The 16772-nt window shown below is 37.0% G+C and overlaps 1 protein-coding gene across 2 annotated transcripts in view; it reads left to right on the top strand.

Moving 5' to 3' along the window:
- The window catches only part of rorc (RAR-related orphan receptor C), a 39331-nt gene that overhangs the window by 20493 nt on the left and 2066 nt on the right, over positions 1-16772 (top strand). For both annotated transcript variants that reach the window (XM_079626428.1, XM_079626429.1), the window contains 7 exons: positions 10836-10921; positions 11108-11249; positions 11392-11706; positions 12718-12837; positions 12991-13112; positions 14360-14492; positions 14722-14829. In XM_079626428.1, the coding sequence (XP_079482554.1) occupies positions 10836-10921; positions 11108-11249; positions 11392-11706; positions 12718-12837; positions 12991-13112; positions 14360-14492; positions 14722-14829 (1026 nt within the window). The remainder of the gene's footprint in view (positions 1-10835; positions 10922-11107; positions 11250-11391; positions 11707-12717; positions 12838-12990; positions 13113-14359; positions 14493-14721; positions 14830-16772) is intronic.

The following is a 16772-nucleotide window of genomic DNA, read 5'->3' as shown; positions in this document are numbered from 1 at the left end:
TTTGTTTTATATTTTAGTCACTGCATAATTTCCATATATTATATCAGAATTGTAATGACTTTACTATTATTTTAAAATGTGAAAAGTAGTAACTCTAAGGAATATGTCTGCTTGTCCAAACTGCTAGCGCATATGTTTTTGTGTGTGTGTGTGTGTACCAAAAATGTCCTTCCGATGCAGTAAACATCTTAAAGGTCGGTTAAAACTGCTCTGAGCGACGGCAACAGACACTTCATAGGGTTTTGTCGGATCAGTGCGTCACCGCTGTCAGTGTCTGTTGGCGTCTGTCCGAGCTTGTTTTTTTGCAGATTGAATTGTTGAATCGCCACATGTCGGGTCAGGGAACGCCTGAGAAGTGTCGGACGCACTGTAAACTGGGGATTGTCTGCGTTGGTCGGCATCTGTCGGTGCAGTGTGAATTGTCCTTAAAGGGATAGATCACCCAAAAATGAACATTCGGCCATCATTTACTCGCCCTCAAGTTGTTCCAAACCTGCGTGAATTTCTTTCTTCTGCTGAACACAAAAGAAGATATTTTGAAGAATATTGGTAACCAAACTTTGACTATGACTGTGGGGGGAAAAAATCAATGGGGTCCATCAACTGTTTGGTTACCCATATTCTCAAAAATATCCTTTTTTGTCTTGTGAAGACTGTCCTTAGTAGTAATTTTAAACCATTTATTATACTTTATTTTACTTTGATTAAAAACTAATGTTAAAAGGTTTCAATGTCGTTCAAATTAGCATTATTTAAGAAGGGAATCAGAGGTTATCTGTACTTAATGCGGACAGTTTACTGTTGTTCTGCTGCATAAAAAGGCCTAAAAGGTTTTTATTCAGCATTAGACCGAGAGAGGCAGCGCTTCAGTCACAGTCAGAAAGGAAGGCATGAGCAGAACGACCTTCCGGGATCGCTGTTCTGCTCTACATCTGATGAACGGAACCGGAAAGAAAACTCGTGGATTTTATCGAATGCACTTTATGGTTTTATACACACATTAGGAAAACATGCACTGTCTGTGAGGCATTTTGCAGCATTGCACTAGATTTTCACTGCATACACACACACGCACACTTTTTGAATATACTGCCAATGAACGCTTCACCAGCTGCAAGACTTTTCTGCACTGTGGTCACCCGTTCAGTCCCTGTGTGTGTGTGTGTGTGTGTGTATCGGCACACTCATTGGTGTGTGTGTGTGTGCACACAGGTGTGCATGCAGAGCTTTTGCTTGAATGCTATTTTCCATCACCTACATTTTGGGTTTTGTTTTCCCCCTTTGTTACCAAGTAAAACGGTGCATCAGTCAAATCAATTAAAAAATGTAAGAGTTGACTTGTTTCTGTTTAGAAATCATAAATTAAAAATAAAAATCAGTTCTGATCTGTTTTCATATAGACCAAACGCTCATGAAACTGAATGCTATATGAAAGTTGATATATGAGCACATCCGCACATTGATATATGAAAAATTTACCGTTTTTAATGTGTCTGTGTCTGTGTGTGTGGGGAGTTTCACACCTTTTTTCACTCTTGTTCTTAAACGTCTTTAAATCTTCAAAGACACTGAAATCATGACTTGTACATTCGGGTACCAAAAACTTGAAAATCAAAGAGATATTCTCTCCCCCTGAATTCACAAAGCTTTTCCGTTCAGACTGGTAAAAAAAAATAATCCAGTGCCTTCGGGTCCTAAGATCTAATAGAGAAGACTTATTATTAATTTATGCAATGAAAAGAAAATGTAAATATGTGTGAGGATGTGCACGCGTGTGTGTGTGTGTGTGTGTGTGTGTGTGTGTGCGTATGTGCGTTCGTTCGTGCGTGCGTGCGTGTGTGTGTGTGTGTGTGTGTGTGTGTAAGTGTGTGTGCGTGTGACTAAATCACCATGATAAGCACAAGTGTCTTATCTAACTCTGCTTATAGCATCTTATCTTTTGTCATTTTCCTGTGACAGAATATGTTTTTGTTGCTGTGCTGCTTTGTGAATTGTTTTATGCAGCCAGTCCTTTCATTACTAACTCATGTTTCATTTTCATTTTAGAAACAAAAACAATATTTATTTTACCTTAATTGTGGACATATTCTATATAAATAATACATATAAAATTCATAATATAGGCTACATATATAGTGAAAACTACTAATCCAAATAAAAATAAAAAAACGTCAGTGATTATTTAAACATTTTTTAGTTTGTTACATCACTATTAGCAAGCACTAACATTTAGATATCATTCAATTAGCTATTCAAAACTCCTCAGTTTGTCTCATGCATGTCTGTATATTGTGTTTCTTTGAAAGCTATAGGCTCTTGATGCTTCCAGGTTCTCTCTTTTTCTCTCTTTCGTTCTCTTGGTAACTTTTTCTTTTTTTTGTCCTGTCACAGCACTCTTGTGTTCAACTCGAGGATTTCCGTTAGTGGAACCTTGAGGTTTATAGTTTACAGTGCAGAATGCTGTGATGATGGAGGTTTCAAGAGAAGCACAGACAGAACCGCTACATACACTAGGGGAACTTAAATTGACCGAATATCTTTGAGATGGCTTTTTTGGGGATGCGTTTCTTCTCCTCATATATTATTTCGTTAAACGTTTGTTTGCATACAGCTATTGCATTTATTAAAACAGTAAAATAACACGTGCCATCATAATTTGTTGGCTATAAAATGGAGCATCCAGTTCATCGACAGGTGGGAAAAGGCGTCTTTGGGGGCGTTATAGTGTTTTCCTGACAACTACAGACAGTTTGGAAGAATAAGTCCAAATACATTTCAAAGCCGCAATCCTGTTCTGGTGCAAATATAAACGTTACAGTGCAAAATGGTGCACACTAATAAAAAATAGTTTTAGCATATGGCCTGTTGAGCCATCTGTGCCTCTGTTCAGACATCCGACTGCTAAGTAGGGTTGTGTTTTCAGCAATAGTGTGTGCACCCTTACTTTACAGAAAAGAAAGACAGGGGAAAATCTCCATAAGTGCATTTGCAAGTGTGTTTTTCTAGTTACTTTGCACTTTTCTTTTCTTTATTATTTATTTAAGTTTTGTTATTTAGGATATTGAATTTTTTTACACTTATAATGCTGTTATATTATGATTATATATTCAGTGGCATAAAATGGTCTTAAAATGGCAATAATATCGTTCATCGCAATGTTTTCTGGGACAATACATCGCACAATAAAAAGTAGTTATCGTGTCATTCCGAAATTATAAACATAACTTTCATTTTCTTTTTATATTTGCACATCCTTTTTCCGCTTGATCTCGAGATTATTATTCAAAAACATGCATGTTAAAAATGTATAGAGAAATGATTATGTTTGTGTATTTAGTGTACGTTGTCATTTTTTTAAATGAGCAATTTTATTTACATGGAAATTTTTTATATATAGATTTTTTTTTTTTTTACTCACTACAACATTTTTCAAAGTGAAAAATCATATAACTGCAGTAGACCTGCACCATTTCCAGTGGCGTTTCAGACCTAAATACTGAAGTTGCGGTATAGTTTTATGTAATGTTCCTCTATCAGTGGTGCATCAAAGATAATCATTTACGACATATCACAGCTTACATCTTGCTCACAGTCATATACATATATAGGTGAGATAGTATCTTCATTTCTGGAAAGATGTATGATCTGTGAGATGCAATCACAAGTGCAAGTCTCTCAGGCATTTTGTTATAGGTACATTTCAACAGGTAAATTTACTTTGTTCAGTTTTAGTTATGCTATATGTATGGATAAGGCAATGCTTTATGCTGATCTTCAGCTGTGGTAAGTACCAGTTGGGTTTATGACTGCTAATAGTTTGTGATGTGTGCTAATTCTTATTTTAATTCCCTTTAAGAAATATATGATTTCTATCTGAAATGTGTAAGTGTTTTTAGAGTCTTAATAATGTTCAACTCTTTCGATTGGGAGTTCGATTTTACTGCAGATCTGATCATTCTCATACAGAATTTATTTTTAGTTTTTATTCTTTGGTATATTTTCCAGCAGTTTCTCTGAGCAGAGATGAGAAACACGAAGGCTTTTTTTTGTTTGTATCAGCATGTGGTTTAGGTGAACCGATAGTGCAGAAGAGAAAAGGAGAAATGTTCTCTTTATCAGCGTGTGGTTTGTTTCAGAGAGATATAATGAGAATGAGAAGCTTTTTGTCTATGGAGATATTTATCTTTATTTGGATATTATGTGTGCAAGTGAACATGTAGGTTTTAGAGTCATTTTAAATACAAACGGATAGAAAACATGCAAGGAACCCAGAAAGAGATTATTTTTTGAGTTTGAGAATGTGATGTGCAATTCAAAATACAGTTAAAACACCTGTGATAAACTTCATATTAACAGTACATTGTTCCCATTTTTATGGACTTTTCTTAGACTGTGAAAGAAAGAAAGAAAGAAAGAAAGCAGGGCAAGGAGATATAAGTCTATTGTTATTGGCTTTATTTCAATACAACAGGAAATTCACTTAGTCCATTAATACCAAATTAACACGGCCCGCCAGACTCTAATCTTTTTCCAACAATGGCCATTCAAAAGTAGCTTTATATTTTATAATTTTTTTGCAAGAAACATACAATTGTAAGTACTGAATCATAGTTAACCAAAACTAAAACCAAAAACATTTGTCACTTGAAATAAAATTAATTTTAACTAAAATAAAATAAAAACCTCTTTATATTTATTTATATTTCAACTTGCCAAGGCAACGTTTCTCATTTTTATTTAAAGTTGATACTAAAATAACTAAATCTAAATTAAAATGTATAAAAACTATAAAAAAGCTAGTGAAAATGACAAAAACACAAAGAAATTAAAATGACAACAGAAAATTATAAAAAATAAAACCATTTCAAGATAAAAAAACAATAGTATCTAAATGATACTAAAATAGCACTGATTATACGTCTTTATATTTTATAAAGTGTCTGTTTTTAGGGCTAATAAAAGCCTGAAGTGGACTATTGGAACATTGGAAATCAAATATTGTCTTTCACATCACAGCTCCGGTTAATCAATAGTGAACAGGGTCGTGCATGCGTGTTTCCGTGGTGCCATCAGCCAATCGGCATTGCGATTATGTCATTAATCTGGCTTCATATTTATTAGGCACGTGGCATTTAAGTTAAAGTGAGAGGCTCAAAACCTGCCTATTTTAATATTGCATCCAGGAATGCTGCATACAATGCACAGGACGTCAACCCACATTCACACCTTCCCTCATAGACACACACGAGACCCACACTCTTGCAAAAACAGTTGCAAGGAGTTTCCTTCTGTGCCCCAAATCATGACATACCTTGACACAGTGACATAAACACACACTGACACAGAAACATCCACATGCTGATTACTGTATGCACACACATTCTTCATTATCCATACATCATTCGAAAATCATGTTAAACTATCAAATATGATACATCAGGCTTTCGAGGAAGGTTTATTTGCATCTCTCAATCATCATTGTATTGCATATTGCTTTATATGTTTTGCTCCCACAATAAAAAACAGTGTTTTGATCATATTAAGACATATTATTACAAAATATAGAGTTACAACTGATATTTATGTGTTTTATGGAAATATTCTTCTATACTGTTATAAAGATATCAATGATTTACATTACAACCTATCAGAAAATCTTACATTTTGACCATATAAAAGTCATCAACTGCAGCAAATTGAATATTATTGGTCAGCTTGGGCGTCTGAATAAAATGTAGCATTTTTTTTCCTCTGAGTATAAGTGCAATAATCTCACTTTATCATACTATGTGAGTCTTAAAAGCCTGATGTATCAAATATGATAGCCTCAAAACATATTCAATAAACTTTTAAACAGGATTCATTAAATCTATAGATTTAATGAATCCTGTTTAAAAGTTTATTGAATATATAACTTATATAGTTGCATGACAAATGTTGCATGATATAGTTGCATGACAAGAACTATAGTTGCATGACAAATGTTGCTTTCAGTTGCACTCTTACAATACACCTTCTAAGACATTAAATATGAAATGTTTTGATCTCTGATATAGTTTTTTAAGAGTGCTGTATCAGATTCATATTTCCACCTAAGTTTCTTTGGGAGATGGTTGGATTGGGAGAAGAGAGGATGAGAACGAAAGAGGCGGGGGGAAGGGGGGGACATTCCTGGCAGTGAAAACACAGATGAAAGAGCGTATTACTGGCAGTCGCATCCTTTGTGAGCGAGACAGAGAGAGGGAAATAAAGAGCAAGATAATGCATGAAAGAGGGAAAGTCAGAGCGAAAGAGAAGCCAGTAAACCACTTAAAAAGACTCTGAGGTTGACACCTTCATGTCCACCTCTTCACACTCAATATACCCCCAGTCTCAGTCAGTCTCGGTGAATCTCCCTGTTTTTTCATGACGTGTTATTTGATTTTTTTTTGTTTTTGTGAAAAAATGCCCTTCTTTGATTCACCCACTGTAAGAGCTTTGATGGACCAGGTGGGAAAACTCGTCAAATTAAGCTTAAATTTCTGACATGAAAAGGTCAGACTGACATGACACATTCAGATTCCACTTCACCTCGAATCACCTTCTTTATTAATTTAAATATGATCGTTCTAGCATTATAAGATGGCCTAGAAGAGAACCCAATATTGTTGTAGACTGTTCACACTATACTTAACCAGTTAAGGTCTTCTTTAGCACCATGTTAAGGCCACTTTTAACTGAGTTTAGCAACGTTTCACATGGGAGGGCTTTGAAGGGCATTAGACAGGACAAAGGTACCATGTGAATTAGTAATGCAGGGTAAAGTATGAACGGTGTGAAACCCTGAAAGAGATAACCAGGGTGGAAAGTGGGGAGAATTTAAAAAATAAAATTGCCCACCAGCCAATTTTACTGTTCAATTAGTCAAATGTATGAAAAGAAGAAGAAAAAAAAGAGTAAAAACATTTATTAATTTGTTTAATCATTCATTCACCAAGCCCACTTTAAGTACACTGTGCAATTTATTATTTAATTTAATAATTACATTTTCGAATTCCAGAAATTTGGGGTGAATTAAAATGGCAAAAAGAGTTTTAGTTGTTTTGCTAATGTTCAAGCTTGTTTTGTTGTGTTTTAACCCTTAAATGTATACCTTGGGTCTTTAGTGACCCGGGATGTCATTCACTACCCTCCTCCTCGATCATGTTTTAAAGTTAGACATCAACCTTCTCAGTATTCCTCAATTTATTTTAAACAATATAGAAAGAAAAAAAAAATCCTGTTTTCCCATTCTATTTTTGACAAATATTGTATAGGGTCACTAACGACCCGAGGTGTGTAACAGTGTAAGTATATTTTTTTCTGCAGAACAATAATTCTCTGATCTCTGATGACTGAATTACTTTATTCCTTATTTTATATTATTGCGACTAGGGTTGTAACAATATATCATGTCACAATATATCGCAATATAAAAATGCATCAATATGTATCGTGGATAGTTCACCCAAAATAAAAATTACTGTGTGAGAAAAAAAGCTAGTTTTCAGAGTTTTAGTGTACTACATGAGTTTTAGTTTTTTAGTGTACTATATTAAACTATATATAATGTATAATAATGCAATGGGGCCAAATGTCTTATGTTTAACAGTGAAAAGTGGCTTACATTATTTTAAATGTATCTAGTCCGTGAAAGAGTGTATATATGCATATTCGTCTAAAATAATTCTGTATTTTCAGCTTCAGAATTTTTTTTCTGGTGTCTGGTGTTTTTTCCGTTTTTTTTTTTGTCTATTGTCGGGTGCATTGGGTTAACAGCACCAAGTCCAAGCCTATTCATTTACACCCACAATGTAATATAAAATTTAACATTTTAATCAACAGTAAAAAAAAATTTAACCTTTTACTATATGTCTTGGAGTATCGCATTAATATCGTATTGTGAGTTCAGTATCGTGATGTGTATGTATGTAGATGATATGTTAGATATAGATCCGGGTTGCTTAAGACCCGAATATGTAATAATGATTGCCGAAACATTAATGCATTTAATGGTTAAATAATTTTAAGCCATCTTGAGGCCCCTTTGGTATATTGCTGAGGTCCCCTAGCGGCCCCTTGGTTGAGAGCCACTGATTTGCACGGTTCCTGGCACTGAAAGTGAACTTTGGTCTCCTTTAGGTCAACTTCCATTATGGTTTCAGTGAACTTTACATTCACACTTTTGTTTTTTGGGCTGACGTTGTTTTTCCGGAGCTGCACCAAATGTTGATGACTACTGACAATTCACTTGACACCTATAACCACAACGTTGTTGTGCTACATTGACAACTATTTAAAATTGCGCAATATTAAAGTGAATCTAGAAGAATTTGTGTTTACAATTACATTATAAGCAATGCACAAAATGCACTGTGAACCAGACTCAATTCACATAAGAGAGAATTGTTGCTGTTTTAAGACACCGCTGACAAAACGAATGTGCACGTGAACGACAGAGCACAATCTGTCCTGCACTGGCATGTTCCTTTCATCAAGATGTTAATGTATTGAAGTGTGTCGTCGCTTCTATATCTTGTCAACAAATGTAATTCGAGATACAGGTTGCTCACCAGAGTGGTTGGTATTTGAGCAAAATGAAATTACCACTACTGCACAAAATTTACTCGCAGCTTAACATTAAGCTAGGATTAAAAATGACCCTTGGTTAACAATTTCAAGTATAAGCCCATTAGTTAAAACCTTTTTACAACTTTTTATTATTTGTTTTTTAATGTTTTAATATGCCTCAGTGGAGTGTGTCCGCTATGAACTTTAACCTTGTATCATTCTCCCACTCACTGCCTCCTGTACACTTTCTCCCACTTGTATGTGTTTGTGTGTGTGCATGCTTTTTGATGAAGAGGACTGATGTTCCTTGGTACTGGACGATGTGACCACATTACTTAGCCACACACACATTGCTGGATTCCAAGAAATAAGTGGTTAGATTTACTGTCATTTTGACTGAACACACACACACACACACACGCACGCACGCACACACACGCACACACACGCACACACACACACACACACACACACACGCACACACACACACACACACACACACACACACACACACACCTCTGCTAACATGCCACAAAATCTGTCTTCTGAGACCAAACTCCAGAGAAGAACAGTAAAGAAGTGTGAAATAAAAATAAGAACCTCTGAAATAAATTTATTCTCTAAATTAATATTATTGATCTTATTGTGAACAATTCATCAATGCATATTTTGTTCATCAATATGGATACCTGAAGATCCATAATCGGATCTTCAGGTGAAATGACAGATGTGTCTCTGGTGACAAATGCTGGACTTCTCCAATCATTTAGTCTGCATAAACTCGTCTCTTTCTTAAAATCGACTGCAAGCTCGCAATTAAAACCAAACTCCCGTCCTACATTTTTTTTCTTTTCGATAATCTGTTTCACTCGAATGTATGTCACAATAGGCAAGAAAAGATATGTCATAACTTCCGCTGCATTGCAACTTAAAGCACAAATGGATTTTAAGATGCATGCCTTTGCATTTTGTGTTTCTGATGTGATTGTTAAATACACAATAATCTCACTGCAAATGTAGGTGTGTATCTGTGTGTGTGTGTGTGTGCGTGTCAGGGTTTTCCTACATTTTCGGGACCAAATGTCCCCACTAGATAGTAAAACCTAAAATCACCTACAGTACATAACAGGGAGCAGTCAACATTCATTGTGAGGAAAACAATGTAATAAACATACTAAATAGTGTTTTTATTTTATCTTGGGGAAATAAAATATAATTAGCTTATAATGCTAAGCTAACTAAAGACACCAATATACACCATTTCCCAACATTAAACAAATGTGTAGGCTACATGTGCATGTGTGTACCACTCTTAAAAATAAAGGTTCTTTATTGGCATCAAGAAGATCCTATGTACTAATGTACATTAATCTCTCTCTCTCTCTCTCTCTCTCTCTCTCTCTCTCTCTCTCTCTCTCTCTCTCTCTCTCTCTCTCTCTCTCTCTCTGTGTGTCTGTTCATTAGATTAGGATTTCTTAATGTGGCTTTCAGGGATTATCTTTAGTCTGTTACAAAACCAGTGTGTGTTTGTGTTTCAGAAGGTTTGTGTATTTATACCCCTGTGTATTTATACCCTTGTATACTGTGAATGTGTACAGTACACAACTGCAAATACACTTAAGGGCATCTACTACAAAATAACCAATCATCCACTGTTTCATTAATAGTTCATTTTAATCAGTCTATCCATTCATCACAGAATACAGATTCAGAAATTGTACCACTTTTCAAATTGCAAATTTTTAGAAATCCTTGTCCTTGTGGGGACATTTTTTTTGGTGCTCATGAGGAAAACTGCTTATAAATCATAAATCAGTGATCTTTTTTGGAAATGTAAGAATGCAGAAAGTTTTCTAAGATGGGTAAGGGATAGAAGTTTACAGTTTGTACAGTATAAAAATCATTATGTCCATGGTAAGTCCCCATAAATCATGAAAACCCAATACGTGTGTGTGTGTGTGTGTGTGTGTGTGTGTGTGTGTGTGTGTGTGTGTGTGTGTCTTATTTAATGCATCCTTGCTGAATAAAAATTATTAATTGAAAAAAAAATAGTCTTTTCCCCAAACTGGAACTTTTGAACTGATTTTTTTTTTGTGGGCTATATAGCCCTCTGCTGACTAGACTGTAATCTGATAAATAGCATCAGGAATAATTGAAATCAACTGTGACAGTTCTACACATTTGTGTTAAAGCACATGATCACGGCTTTAATCTCAGTTTTGATATTGTGTTGCTTGTGTCTTTAGCTCAGATTGAGGTGATCCCATGTAAGATCTGTGGAGACAAGTCTTCAGGGGTTCATTATGGAGTCATCACTTGTGAGGGCTGCAAGGTAAGAAAAAGAAAATTACTTCACTAATGTCAAATATTTCTTTAGCACATTCCGCCTAATTGTTCCACACCTCGCCCTCCCTCTCTCTCTCTCTCTCTCTCTCTCTCTCTCTCTCTCTCTCTCTCTCTCTCTCTCTCTCTCTCTCTCTCTCTCTCTCTCTCTCTCTGCCTCTCTCTCTCTCTACAGGGCTTCTTCCGCAGAAGTCAGTCCTCCAGCGTGCAGTACTCGTGCTCCAGGCAGAGCAACTGCCCCATCGACCGCGCCAGCCGTAACCGCTGCCAGAGCTGCCGCCTCAAAAAATGTGTCGCTCAGGGGATGAGCCGCGATGGTCAGAAAGGATGAATGGGTGGAAGAATGTTTGAATGGATGGATTGATGATTTATTGGAATTATATAGAAATACAATTTTGATACTCATTTTATGCATTAATGCAATAATTAATTGTAGTGATGTTTTCTCGTCTCCCTCAGCGGTGAAGTTTGGCCGCATGTCCAAGCGTCAGAGAGACTCGCTGTTTGCAGAAGTCGAGAGACATCGACAACAGCAGCGTCTTCAGGCCAACTCAGTCCAAGAGCCTCAGTCTCTCCCAGGCTACCGATCTGGCAAAGAGCCCAGAGAACAGACATCACATCTCATCCCGCCTCTACCTCAAGCCTACCCTTATTCTGTTGAGCCTGAACTGCCAGGCTGCCCACCAGAGGTACATCTGTACTCAGAGTCTCAGAGTCTGGCCTACAGGGTTTCCCACAGGAGAGGTGAGAGCAACAGCTTGTCCGCAGGTAGAGGTGAGAAATTCTCCCAAATTTTTTTATATTTCACACTGATGGAATTACTTTTCGGTCACACTTTAAATTAGGTGGCCTTAACTACTATGTACTTAACCATTTGATACAATACACTTAAATATGAACGATATAATGGCGTTGCATCATAATTACATTTAAAGTACTTGCATTTAATTAACAATTGTTAATTTTACCCCAACTGTAACCCAAACCCTTACTCCAAAATTCCAAGTCTAAAGGCCAATTCACACTACACCGACAGGCGCCGACCAATGTCGACAATCACCAGATTACAGTATGTCACTTCACAGACATTCCCTAAGCTGACAAACGGCAACAGACACCAACAGGGGTAACACAATGATCTGACAAAACCAGACGAAGTGTCTGTTCACATTGGTCGGAGTTTGTCGGTGCAGTGTGATTTGGCCTAATCCACTATTCCTAACCCTTAAGCCTGCGACAGTCCGCTCACTGTCATCAGGAGGGTCCACAGACATCCACGCACACTGTCTGCGTACAGCCCGATTTTTGTGTCTGCACGGATGGTGTGTGTACAAAAGTGCATAAGAGAGTGTCTTGAGCGCTTGAAAACAAAGTCCACTAAATAGTGCACACGCGCCAAACGCATCTTTCCACACTCACGGCCAAAGGAGTGTATTTTGAAAGGCAACGGAACATGGAAAGTAGACCCGGGCCTTAACCCTGCTGTTCACACAGAGCACGTTTGTCCATTCCACTGCGCTACTTTTCCATAGTTTTTTGATGTAAACACGTGCTAGACGGACATCTTTGACCGTTGCGCTCGCACCCTTATTTCTAAATGCAACCATACCTCAAACTCACTAGCAATAATTGTGTGAATTTCCCAAGGTAAAATGTAGATACACAGTACATAGTCTTTTAGGTACATAGTAGTTAAGGCTACCCTAATTTCAATTGTGACCTACTTTTCATCTCGAAATCTCATAAGATATTGTGGTTTATCATTTTCTCTTTTCTATCGTTCAGGATTTGACTCTACAAGGTCTACACCAGAGACTGTTCTGAACATGAGCGGCAGTGAAATGGGGTTTCGTCCTTTTGACCCTGAGAGCTCGTTCTTTTCCTATCCGACCTCTCTGCACATAGGTGAGAACCGCAAGCAGTTTAGCACATTTTTAAAATGTCATGTGTGCTATGTGGTGGAATGAAGTGGTTTAATAGGGTTAGGAGCTGAACTATGTTGTGTCGGAATGCCGTGCATTCAGATTAACGTGTCTCTTTTTGTGTGATTTTTGACAGAGGAGCTCTCTGCGAGTATCGTACGTTCTCACAGAGAGACGACTCAGTATCGACCGGAGGAACTGCAGGCTCTCAGATGGAAGGTTTTCAGCAGGGAGGAGATCCATGCTTACCAGAGCAAAGTACATGTCCTCTACTCTTCTATAACTAGCAAAACTGTAAATCCCAAAGTATACATCTGTTTTTTTACAAGTTCACTAAATGCCAATTCGCACCAACAGACACTTTATCGGGTTTTGTCGGATCGGTGTGTTACCCCGGTCGGTGTCTGTTGCCGCTGGTCAGCGCTTGTTTTCACCCATTGAACACGTTGAATCTGTGTTTTTTGGCTTGGGGATTGTATGAGAAGTGAAGTACTGTAATCTGGTGATTGTCCACATTAGTTGGCGTCTGTCAGTGCAGTGTGAATTGGACTCAAGCGTCCAGTGTCTGTGCTATTAAGTCATGACCAGTAAAATATAAAGATAACTCATTTAAAATTGAGTTGTATCTCTTAACCCCAGCTGAACGTGGGTGTCCATCGTTGTTGCTGTCTCATCAGTTTCTTTTTCGGCTGTGGAACAATGGGCTGCGTACACGGGACAACTAACGAACACATAAAACCAAATTATACTTTGGGCTTTACTGTGATGACCATGTGAAACACTGTAGCATTAGTCACACATTCCTCTTTCTGATCTAAGATGACCAATTGTGAAAAATTATCAATCTCGCAATTACGAGAAATAAAATGGCAGTTGTAAAATATAAAGTCACAATAACAAGAAAAAAAGTTACAATGAAGAATATTTGCACATCTTTTTTACCATTAAGGCCCCGATATACTTCAAGAGTTTGTTTCGAAACGTGCAAACCTTTTATTAAACTTCAAGCTGACTGTTAAACACTTATGAACTGCCATTGGTCTATGATGATTATGCAATATGTGGGTAAGAAATGTTTGGGGCTTTGAAATGTTTTTCATTTCATTTCTTCGCTCAGTCTGTCCAGATCAGACAAGAGTAAAAACATGAATACACTTGAGTGCCAAACTCATCCACATCTCTAGGATCGCTCATGCACAGCCTTTTACAGATTTGGAGATGGCCTGGAATTCCTGGAAATGTCTGCCAATTTGTTGTGTGTTTTTTGTTTTATTAAGAAAATAGCATGCATCACATATTTAAATACTAATACCAACAGCATTGACATCGATATGTTTGCAAACAGTGTAACATTTTAAATCTTCTTTTTACCTCTGGGTAAAGAATGAAGAACTTTGCAGTGAGAATCAGGCCTTCATTCAAAAACATCAGCCAAACTTTTGACTTGTAGTGTGTGCAACACAGTCCCTCCCTTCTCACTTTCTCTCTCTGTCCTCCGTCTGTAGTCGGTGGATGAGATGTGGCAGCACTGTGCGGTGAGGTTGACCGATGCCGTTCAGTATGTGGTGGAATTTGCTAAACGTATCCCAGGATTCCGTCAGCTTTGTCAGAATGATCAAATTGCTCTCCTCAAGAGTGGTGAGATATATCTTTCTGTAAAACATAAGAGTTCATTGATTAAGACTGGTAAGGTTTACAGCAGCTCAATTCTCATCTCTCTCTGTCCTGTTTTCATCTCTCAAAAACCTGTCACATTTCTGGCTTTGTCTCTTTCTTTTCCATTCTCACTTCTCGTTCTATAATTCTGTGCATTTTGCTCTCTCCTCTCTACTTTCTTCTGTGCGTGCCTTTCTCTCTTTCTTATTAGGGTCAATGGAAGTGGTTCTGGTTCGGATGAGTCGGATGTTTAACACAGAAAACAACACAGTATTTTTTGATGGCAAATTTGCAGGAACAGAACTTTTCAAATCTCTCGGTGAGTTAAAGGAATATTTTGGTCTACAGCGATCACCCTTAGACTTCCAGTGTAAGAGCATGATATCTTTTTACAAACCTGTATTTAATCATATTTGTCTAATCCCTAAAATAAGTCAATTTAAGGATACATTTTAATTATTAGGAAATAATACAGGAATATCCTTAAGTTTGAATTGAATGTAATGTTTTTGGACATATGATTGCATGTTAATTGCAATTAAATGGAAAATGTATATATATATAGTTAACATTTATATTAAATGCAACTACCTTAACTTTAGAGTGCTATTTTGACCCAATTAAGTAGGACTTAAGTTAATCTTTATGTCATTTCATAATTCTATTGTCTTTAAAAATATTATTAAATATATGGTACCACCAAATGCACTGACAAAGATTTATGGTAAACTAAAATATACTTATGCAACCTTACCGAGGATAAAGCAGTTTTGAGAATTGATGGATAAAATATACTTGAATGTATTTAAATATATTTGAAATTACACATTTTTAATGATGGAGTTGCAATTTAGTACATTTAAAATCTATTAACTTTACATGTAATTGTCATGGTGCAGGCAAGAAAGTAGGAGTAGAGGATCACAATTACAGCAGAACAAGCGTTCCAACGATCATAGAGAACTAAACTGAGGGCTCAGGGTACGTTTACACAACAATGATGTACTAAAAACTGAGAAGTTTATCCTTTGTGGTTTTCGCGTGCAGATGACAACATTGTCAAAACGATCCCAGTTCACTTGGATCCGCGAAAACGACCAAAGACATTGTATTATGCTGCCGGGCCAGTAGTTGGCAATGTCGCTTTGTTAAAAAAAACGACTTGCCAATAGACTGAACACGTAATAAGCATGCGCATAATGTCACCTTTTTTCACATTTTTGTAGTTCACGCATGTCACGGCCGGCTCAGAGCCGCGACAAATGAGGGAGGCAACAACAAAAGCATATTACAAACATACAATGTAAATATAGAATAAGCTACGCAATTTACACAAGCACAAAATATTAAAGACACGTTCCCACATACGTACAGGCCTGCAAACATAAATCCCCAAACTAAACTAATGCATGAAGCAAATGACTGATTGATTACAAACAAATAACACGTTTTCAGGCCCCCAAAACAGTGTTGTTGTGTAAAAGAACAACCAAAACGCTTTTTAAGTTGAAAACAGTGTCTTGTAAACTGCACCTTAAATACACAGAGAAAAACAAACTGAACAAGAAACAGGTGCAAGAGGAAATCAGTAACCATAGCAACAATCAAACCATGAGCTGTGTTTGAAATCACCTACTACTCATTCACTATTCCCGACATTCCTCCAATAATACAATCCCCTTGAAGCCTTGAAGGAGTGAATGGAACGAGTGAGTGAATTCGGACACTGAGTGCGTCGGAAGGGCTGCCGCTTTGCATAGTTTGTGCTTGCTGTTTAATAATCATTTGAAACTTCGCAAACTGGCAGCTCCAGTAGTAATTAATAGATTTATCTTGAACTCTATCATGGAAACTATGTATTTAAACAATTTAATAATCAATTAAAAAGGAATTTTTACCTGTATTATATTACCCACATTGGACCAGCAGTTTTGAAAATGGATGGATGATTCAGCTGCTGGCGCCATCTTCTGGCGAGACGAGGGAATTCATTCAGCTCGCGACTCTCACAGTGCATTATGGGTATTCTCTAGCTGTTGAGTGTTCATCGGTTGTACACTCGTTATCATTATGGGATTGAATAAGAGCAATAATGTCCACTATGGTTTTGGACACACACACACTCTGCTCAAATAGTGGCCTATTTAGGGGTATAGAGGGTGATTTCGGACACAGCCTTGGAAACAGAAAAATGGGGAGCAAAGGAAGCAGGAACTAAACACAGGGAAACAATGAAATGCAAACTAAAGGTCCATAAAACAG

The sequence above is a fragment of the Phoxinus phoxinus genome (assembly GCF_949152265.1).
Source record: "Phoxinus phoxinus genome assembly, chromosome: 10".
NCBI lineage: Eukaryota > Metazoa > Chordata > Actinopteri > Cypriniformes > Leuciscidae > Phoxinus > Phoxinus phoxinus.
The sequence above is the reverse complement of the archived record's forward strand: the minus strand, read 5'-3'. Positions and strand labels throughout refer to the sequence as shown.